The sequence below is a fragment of the Lampetra planeri genome, chromosome 46 (genome assembly GCF_965212315.1).
Source record: "Lampetra planeri chromosome 46, kcLamPlan1.2.h2, whole genome shotgun sequence".
NCBI lineage: Eukaryota > Metazoa > Chordata > Hyperoartia > Petromyzontiformes > Petromyzontidae > Lampetra > Lampetra planeri.
Genome location: NC_136152.1, coordinates 5,625,032 through 5,634,970, shown reverse-complemented (window position 1 = coordinate 5,634,970; position 9,939 = coordinate 5,625,032). Strand labels below are relative to the sequence as shown.

At 48.9% G+C, this 9,939-nt stretch overlaps 1 protein-coding gene across 1 annotated transcript in view; it reads left to right on the top strand.

Moving 5' to 3' along the window:
- Positions 1-731: 731 nt before the first annotated feature.
- The window catches only part of LOC144733353 (glutamate receptor ionotropic, NMDA 3A-like), an 88,513-nt gene continuing 79,305 nt past the window's right edge, over positions 732-9,939 (top strand). The window contains exon 1 of the mRNA XM_078615215.1: positions 732-1,407. Within this exon, the coding sequence (XP_078471341.1) occupies positions 790-1,407 (618 nt within the window). The 5' untranslated portion in view covers positions 732-789. The remainder of the gene's footprint in view (positions 1,408-9,939) is intronic.

Genomic DNA, 9,939 nt, shown 5'->3' with positions numbered 1-9,939 from the left:
TCGCTAACAGCACTTGCCACCAGCCCCCCCCCCACCCGCAAATTCTGTTCCGACGATACGGGGCGACCTTCGTGGGATCTTTTGGTGTGCGTGTGCGTGCGTTGCTGTGCCTCCCTCCGTGTGGGCTAGCGGAGACTTGGCGCTGAACGGGGCGTGCAAGAGAGACACGGGGCGGGGAAGAGAAAGAGTGAGAGAGCGAGAGAGCGTGCGAGCGAGAGAGAGAGAGAGCGTGCGAGCGAGCGTGGAGGGAGGAGAGGCAGGGAGAGAGAGGTGTTGCTAGATGCCCGGGAATCAGTGGCACACACACACTCGCTCGCAGATCGGCAACGCGCGCAGTCAGAGAAGGCTGGGGCGCGGTCCGCAAGTGCCGAGCGCTATTCCGGGTTCGATTGGCGTGTCTGTGCGTCCCTGCTGTTCAATGTAATCGCATAGCCCGGCGACCATTAACGCAGCAACGACGAAGCCGAGCGCAGGTAAAATAAAAAGAAGAGAAGAAGAATCATTGTCACCGCTCCTGCAACAAGAAGCGCGTCGAGAAAGACGAACAGCAGACAACCTGCCCAGATATCGAGGGGACGATGCCTTAATTATGCCGACACCCCGCTGGGAGAATTAAAGATACGTTGGCGTGTGTTTTTTTTTTATTAAAACACAACTGTGAGAATTAGAGCCACTGAGGAAGAAGAGAGAGAGAGAGGGAGCGAGAGAGGGGGGTGTGGAAGGAAGACACGCAAGCCGACTCAAATCGAGTCGGCAACTACGCGTGAGCCGACGCTGGTTTGCCGGGGCATGCAGCTGCCCTGTGGCGCCGCTCCACTCGAGGCGTGCGTAACGGGCGTCGCGCCGGACAGGCGCTGTGGACGAGCGGGCGACCAGCTGGCGGCGAGGATGCGGGAGGGCAGACCTCCACTCTTGCCCTTGCACCTCCTCTCCTGGTCTCTCGTCCTCCTCTGCCTCGCTGCACGTGGACACTCGCACCCGCAGCCCTGCCGCATTCTCAAGCAGATTCGCAGCACCGTCCGCCTCGCAGTGGTGCTGCCCACCTCCTCCTCGGCCACTCTGCCCTCCTCCTCCTCGGCGCATTCCACGCTGCCCTCGCCGGCCACTCAGAGCCGCTCGCTGGACGCCGAGAGGGCCGTTTGGGCGGCCGCAAGCGATATCAACGCGCGGGGCCTCCTGCCGTACAACATCACGCTGGACGTTCAGACGGCCGGCGGGCTGGGCCAGGGTCATGATCCGCAGACGTTGATGCAGGAGCTATGCCACGGCGTGGTGGTGCACGGCGTGGCGGCGGTGCTGGCCTTCACCGAGTCACCGCGGCGGTTTCTGCAGTTGGAGATGATGTCGGCCGCCCTCCAAATCCCCTTCATCAGCATCAGCGACCAGGACTACAGCGCCCTGGCGCAGGTGAGCCGGGCGGTCCCTGTGCTGTCACGTCGTGTGCGGTGTGATGATGGTCCGTGCGAAGTTGTCCTTTGCCACCCCATTCGTGCCACGTGTTCATAACAATGCCACATTCCGCATTCCATTGTTTGTACATCATCAGCATCATCATCATCTTCTTCTTAGTCAATCGTGGTCAATTCACTTCTGGATGAAGGCCTCCTCCGAGCTGTCGACACCTCTCGCGAGCCCCGAATAATCCACACCTGGCACGTGCGCGCGAGCCGATTTCACCGCTCCGTCTACTCGCTGGACGCTTCCATAGGACGCGTTTAATTCATTCCCCGTTAACTCTAGGACGCGTTTCATTCATTCCTCGGCATCCACTCCGCGTCCTTGCCCACGTCTCCCCACTTTTTGTTCATAGTTTGAGCGATTCAATTAACCTCAGCCGGCACGCCACGCTGTTCGTGTGGCGAATACGCATCTCGCTCGCCATGTCGGCTTTGTCTACCCTGCCATGCTGATGTTTACTTCATCGCTACTGCTGCTGCTGCCGTAACAGTAGCGGGTAGTCGTTTTTTTTAGGGGGGGGGTGCTGATGAGATCTTACCGGGTATGACTGGGACCCCGCTCAGATTGTACCCAGCATTGGCGGAGTGCATGGCACATGATTGAATCAGACCTCGTTCGCCAGGCTTGCGAGGCAATGCGTTAAGCAGCACTGTCCCGCTAATAGTCCACCGACACAAAATCTACGGAGTGTATAACGAACACCGACTCAGAGTTGCTGAGCGAGTGACGGAGAGGCTAATGATGGTCTGGACGGGGCCAGAAATCAAATATGCGGGAGAAATGAGAGCGGAGTTTGTGCTCACAGTGAGAGGCGCGTTCGGTTGATTGGTTTCACTCGTAAGGCGGGTTCAGCCTGAAGTTCTACTCTGCTTGGAGGTCTCGTGCTAGACATTTACACAAATAGCCTTCCACCCCCAGCAACAGCGAGCCCATTGTTTTTTTTGTCGCTGTGGTGTGTGAGGCTAAATCTGAGAGAGAGAAAGAGAGCGGGTGAAACGCCGCTAGTAACTGGTTACTCGTGTAGATAATAATTATAATGTTTCACGACTGGTTTGTCAATCCACTGCTGCATTGAATGCCTCCCCAAACGTAGTGGGGGGGGGAGGGTTGTTTGACCATACTTCACCATCACGCTGGTCCGTGCGGGTATGATATATCGCTCGCCACTGGTGTTATCCGTGGGGTGGCAATCGTAAAAATAATGTCCGCCGGTTTCACAGCGCGGCGGTGCGCTAACCAGCTGCGCCACCGCTCCGCCGGTTACCAGTATAACATACTGCACGTAGCAGTCACTCAGTCGGCCGCTCCACGTCAGGCGGTTGTTTGCCCTGTCGCGTTCACGATTAGTGTGCGTCGCATAATTGTGCGTACTTCGCATTTTCGGCGTGCAACACGCGACCTCTGGCATCACGCGCAACCCTGGAACGCGAGTGGCATTGTCATCTGGGCTTCAGGGACGCGACGCATAGGATAATGGTATATTACATTACATGGTCTCATGTGTAATTGAATGGGATTCCATCATAGTTGGGGGTGGGGGGAAACACGATTGTGTCGCTAATTGGGATAGTTATTTTAGTTGTTAAGGTTCGTTATAAAAGTGTTACTTTTTTGCGCGTAGATGATATATATATTTATTAATTACAGCCCCGTTCATTATATTTTATCTATTGAAATAGCGCACACTTGTTTTCAGATTCAAACAAATGTAGAAACAGGTTGCAACCCGAACAATCGACACGCGGTCCAACAAGGAACCTCTCAGCGAATGCCCCAGTAGAGTAAAAGGGGATGAGATCATAATTGTAGCCATAATAGGATATCCAGCGCCGTGGTAATGTGAAGCCTGGGCACACACCGTAGATAATTGTGCGTGTCGCATCGTGAGCGATTGAGTGACGAAAATAAAACTCATTCCAACGACACCAATAACAGCTAAAACGTGACAAAAAAAATGCAAGAGTGCACACACTTCCAACGTTTGATTAAAGAAAAAAATTCCAATCCGATTGAGGATTACTGCGTTGACAAAGCCAATGTAGACTCGCGAAGCCAGACTAACACTTTACAGCAGAGAAGCACCCCCCCCTCTCTGACCCCATCCCCCGTATTAAATTAGCAATGTTGAAATTTGAAGCGCAACGGGAGGTAGTTCCAGGAACAACGGAGATCTAATTTAATTTCAGCACCAGGGACAGCTACTTTGTGGTCGAGAGCCGAGCCCGTTTATTCCACGAAGATTCGCCCGTTGAAAAGAGGCGTGGCGGAGTTTAACTCCAGAGACTCCGTCAAGGCCAAACTGAGGCCGCGTGACCTCTGAATTATTACGAATCACTGCGAAAATTGTACTCGGGATCTCATCGTGATGCGTTCAAAGTTTCGCGAGGGCGAGTGGAGCGCTGTCTAGTGGCCAAGTGCTGTTCATTAGCTGGGAGAAGTGGGCGGTACAGCCACCTCGCGGTGCTGCGATATCAGATGTTTTATCCATTGCGTCTAGAGATTCGTGTTTGACATTTAAGTGGAATTAACATTTCATTGCAGTTTCATCCCTCCACATCACCCGCGGCAAAATGATTTGTATTCTTGATTGTGATATTGGGCCCATTTAATTTACGAGTATAGTATGAATGTTTATGGCCGTGTATGTACGGTATGTCAAAGAAAAAACCTGGCATTGTAATCAGAAAAAAAGACTGAAACAACAGGAATAACTTGTTTGCGCAATAGCCTTCACTTGCTGCGCTGTCACTCCAAGGCACAACAGTGTTTCCCAGGTTTGAGATGATACATTGAAATGAATTAAACTCGACTGCCTGGCCATGTTATTCTGTTTGCAGTACCTCTGTTAACTGTTCTCACTTAGGTGGAAGACAAACGCCTATACTACTTCCAATAAAATGACCCTAATAATTTCACCTTTTACTGCGTGGAATATTCTTCCGTGTACGCTCTCGTTAACTCACTGACGAATGCACCCTGGTTGCACAGAACACTGCTGATCATCGCCCTGTAAGGCCAATGCATACTCGGAATACAAATGGACGTTTAAATGCCACCTAAACACGCGCGATCTCTTTAATTGAGCTGTTACCATTGTGTAGCAATTATGCGTTTACACCTGTTTTTCAGTGACTGTGTAGATTGCTGTAAATTGTCCTGAGCAAAATTGACGTAGTCGTCATTAATGCGTCCCCAATTAAAATCCTTGCTTCTGAGCATAGAGAGCCGACGTAAAAAAAAACAATTTTGGTGAAAACAGAAGTTAATCGAGAATGAAACACTGTTTTGCCAAGGATCATTATGGGCAGTGGCACAAAAACCCTACCAATTAAACGTGCAAAATGTTATATACTGATACTATTCCCGGCGGTGGAAAACACAGCATTACTTAACGAAGGTCAGGTGTACCATTAGCAATATATCCTGCCCATTTCGCTCATTACAGACTTGTCATATATGTTATGGTTGCAGGCCATAAATTGTGTCTGCTCCGTGTCCTCGTGCGCAGGGTGCAATGTAATGGATACGTTTGCTTCAGTTGAGTATTAAAGGTTGTATTATTCCACTTGAACCTTTAAAATGATATTCATCAAACCGATCTGTCAATGAGAATGAGTTCAATGTCACTCAATGTGCCTGCCCTTTCTTATAGATGTCAAGATGGTGATCTCTAGGAGAAACACTCCGAATACACTCATATCAGTTATCTATGGTAGGCAGCGCCATGGAGGATCCATTAAATACTCTCTCTCTCTCTCTCATGCTCTAAACAAAAGTGGGCCCTTTTAAATATTCAAAGTGGGTATGTACAAAACAAAGGTGCAGCCCTGAAGTTTCTTCTTCACACCACTGCTGGAAGAAGGGCATCCGTTGAAGGGAGATCCCTAATGAGCCCTTGGAGAGAATATGTTGGCCTACTCTTCCACGCTTTGGTCAGACATCTTAGTAGAGGTGGCGAGTGCCCACACTCTGCCCCACCAGGCACCACGGCAGCATCCCCTGAGTTATTGTGACCTCTCAAAACTCGATAACTCGTGAACCTGCAATCTACGAACAATACAAATTTAAATATCCAATGCACTTGGTCGTAACCTGACATTAACAATAACTGCACATGACACGCGCTGGAATTATGCATTCATGGCTTCGTGCGCAGGTCAGGACATTTGCCGACGCAGCAATATTGAGTAGACGCAGGTTGTGCAACGCATAAACATTATGGGGGCGGGGGGGGGGGGAAGCAGCGAGGGTTGGTGGATTACACTGCTGCCGTGACAACTCCCCTTCCTACGGGTGTCGAGCAGGTGGCACACCCTGGCTCGCCAGGAGAAGGTAGTACAGCAAGTGCAGACTAATCGCCATCCATAACCGAGGATTTTGGGTTAGATCGCGTAAATACAAATGTGTTGTTAAAACCTGCCACCAACGACGCAGCCAATTAGTAAGGTTTGTAACGTAAACAAATCTAGCCAATTCGTTACCAGTACATCACACCGCTGTGTTGGAGAGTAAAGTCACAACATTATTCATTCGAGTACGACGTTTCGCCAGTAATTACAACCAGCATCATCAGGTGAAAGCCAGAATCTCCATCTGCGCCTTCTGTGTGGGATACGGCGTTGCCCGTCTCCCTCCTCACACACGTTTGGTGTCTCCACGTGCTCCAGTTTCATCCCACTTCGTTGTATAAACAACTCAGAGGTTGGCTGAGAACATTTTAAGATTCGAAATAAATAAACGATACAGCAGGACCATCCTGGATACATCAGTAATTGTAATTTTTGTATGGTAACGACGTAAAGATTGGTCGTGAAGTCCTTTATGGTGAAGCAACTAGAGCTAAGGACTTTTAAATCTAGATTTAAAACTCATTTGTCTAGGACTGCTCTCTGTGTTTAGTTTGTTGTCCTTCCCCCGCACTTCTGATTAGCACAGTTGGCTGAAAACGGTGCGAAAGAAGTTCAACATAATACATACTTACAATTGTGATACCAATAATAAGTCATAAATTGAAGGAAAGTGGAGTTTGTGTTTGTGTGTGGAGCCAGCAAACAGAGATTAATTCTCATCCGCAGCTATTATTAGCGGCAAGTTTTGTTTAAACCTGTTCTAGAAAGCTCGAGGTCAACTCAGCCTTAAACGGGCACAGTACCTAGCGGGGTGTCAGCACTGGGAAAGAAAACTCGTCTGGGTGCGATTTTCACCACACCCACACCTCAGTGCGCTGTGATAGCCTTTAATTTGTGATCGCTCACAGCACGCAATCGTCGATGCAGCAACATCAATAGCTTCCAGAGCTAGATGTCCGTCTCGTTGATAGGTGGCTTAGAGAGAGCGAGAGACTTCTTCTTCCCTGCTATTGTGAACGCACCTCCGATGAGCGCGGTTGGCTAAGTACGGTGCAAAAGAAGTTCAACATGCACGCGAACAACGCCGAGAACTTTCCTTTTGACACCTTTGCACTTACTCTTTATGTTTTTTTCGGTAAAGTCACGTGGGTAAAAGAATTAATAACATAAAATAAATTAAAACAACTAAATTAAATCACGACGTTTCGGAGGCAACATAAGCTTCCTTCATCAGGTGTAAAAAAGGGCACAGCAAAATAACTATGTAACAATGTCTCATGACAAGTAACTCTCGCTACAGTTAGTTTGCTGTGCCCTTTTTTACACCTGATGTAGGAAGCTTGTGTTGCCTCCGAAACGTCGTGATTTAATTTAGTTGTTTTCACTTATTTTATTTTATTGATTGTTTTACATACGTGACTTTACCGAAAAAAAACCAAAGAGTATGAATCCTTGCAGTCACGAAAGCTTCAAATCTAGAACCTTTGCACTTGTTCGCATCGTTGTAAATCCAATGGCGACACTCACTGGGCGTGATGGTGTCTGCTCAGCTCTGCCGCGCGCATGGCTTCTAAATTTGCATGGGGAGCTCACAGCCGCGGGTGATGCGGGGAACAGCTGTGGCGCAGTGGGTCGCACTGTGGTTAACCCCACCGCACTACGAATGTAGAAACCTGAGTTTGACTCCTGGCCATGGCTAATATCAATGGCGAGTAATATCTGAACCAGTGCCATGGGCTCCCTTCTTATCCATATGCACTGACCAGCAAGATGAAGTATGGTCAACCCACCCCCCCCCACCCCCATGACCACATGGTGAGCGGAACCCTTCATCCAGCAGTGGATTGGCAAAGGGCTGTAAATTTTGAAGTTGTTCATTATAGATGGCAAAGAGAACTTAACCGTGCCATGTTCTGCACTGCGCGGAGATACAATTGTTTTAGATATTCCACACAAATACCTCTCGCATTGCCTGTCATTGGAAGTAATTCTTATTCAGATGCACGTGGCGATCTCAACAAATGGTTTATTCCGTGCAGGTGACTCGAAGCACTCTCAAAAACTTTGTTCGTTGGATTTTTGGCCATGTTACAAAAGAAAATGAAACCGTGGTTCATTTGCATAGCGCCCATCCCTACAAAGCCCTTGAAAGAAACCCACGTTAAAATAAATCGTGCAACTGAAAACCTCATGCCCGCATAACAGCGCACTTACGCGTCCTGCCGATACCATACATTTGTTGTTGCGTTTTTTTGCAAAACGTCTCGTTGTCCAGTACATCATCGGTGGCCAAAAAAGAACAGGGGCAGGTAACGATGGAGGGGTATTTACCGTGAAATGTTTCTATTCGAGACTGACGCTAAAAATGCCCGGGTAATAGCCGCGCAAAGAGCGGGCCGTAATAGCCATCCTGAAACCAACGCTGGCACTTAAGACCGACGGTGTAATTCATCATATCGAAAATGCCATTTTTTTTCACGATGACGGATAAGTGAAAAGGGGCCTCTATATGTATGTTGAACTTCTCTCGCACCGTACGTCGCCACCGGTGCTAATCGGAGCTGCAGGAGAAACGTCTCGGGCAGCGGTGCTTAACCTTCACTGCAGCCTTGGTTCTCAATCGTAAACAAATAAAATAATCTCCAATATTAATAAATACATCGGGTTTGATGATACAAATGTAATTGCTACTTACGTGCTCGCGCTACATTTGTGTTTCGATGATTTACCTTCTAAAACAAAACAAATCTGGCCACGTCTCGCACCCCCAGCAAGGGCATCTCGCAACCCAAGCTGTGTGCAGCGTGCAACCCGGGTGAAGACTAAGAAGAAGAACCGCTGCTCATGCGGCTCGCGTTTTGCCTTCTTTTTCCATTTTTTTTTGTCGCTTCTCTTTCCGGATGGCGACGTATCACGGGCTACGGTTTTGTTCTTGTTGTTGTTGTTGTTGTGTGTCGTCCTCGCCTCTTAAGCGGCCCACGCGGCGTTGCGTAGAACGCCGTCGGGTCAAGGTGAGACGCGCGGCGGCATGCGCCTTTACACTCACGCGGCGCCTGCATCCATCAGCCGTCATCCGCGCGGCGTATCGGTCAACCTTTGACTCCCGTTAACCACTCTCCATCTCGTTTGCCTCCCGCCTAGTTCGCCGCTGCATTGTGGGAGCAATGAGATTGCGCGGCGGCGCACGATCTGTCAGTGGAATTACATTTTTTTCCGTGAAAAAAACGTTACGTTATTCTACAATGTTAACGTTCGAATGTAAGTTGATCGTCTTTCGCACCGTACGTGGCCCACCCGTGCTAATCGGAGGTGCAATTAAAAGGTGCAGCCCTGCAATTGTTTTCCCATGCCACTGCTGGATAATCGGGTATCTATAAGAGGGAGCTCGAGTGAGACACGCACCTATTCGGTATTTGGAACATTTCTCCACACTGGCCAAATGTCTCGCAATACGTGTCAACACCCACACTTTGCAGCACCACACACGACCTGCCAATGAACTGTGGCGCACCCACTTTTACAGAATGATAATATTTATTCATATTTAAAGGAATGTGACGAGCTATGAAGCTCTTTTTAAATCCTTTATATTAAGTTCGCTTGCTTGCTTGCGTGCTTGCTTGCTTGCGTGCTTGCTTGCTTACGACCGTGCAAATCTTTCGGTCGTTTTTTAACCCACTTCCCCTGATCCAATCGAGCTGACATTTTCCACACAGACTCGTTGTGCGAGATAATTAATGTTCGTGAAAAAAAATTCCCAAAATTTTACACTGTTTAGGGAAAACAAATTAAATATTTAATTACCAATTGCTTAATACTGGCAGACAATCATCTGACCCATAGGTGGCAGCCATCTCAAGCCAGAGGACGAGAAGACTCTAGCCGCCACGCATATAAAGGATTAATAGTGAAAAACTTTGTTTTTACGGGTTTACTTGTTCCACAGATACCCATCTCCGTGGTGGTCGTTCTCCTGGGCGTGTGCTCCCTCCTTTGGCTGTAGCTCCACGTTTAGGCTTGACCACCACCCGTCGTGCCCACAGGCGACGTGTCCTGCCAAAGCCCCGTTTGCTTTTCTCAACAGTCAATATGACGACCGTCCCTACCTTGCATGTGTTCTCCAATCCAGAGG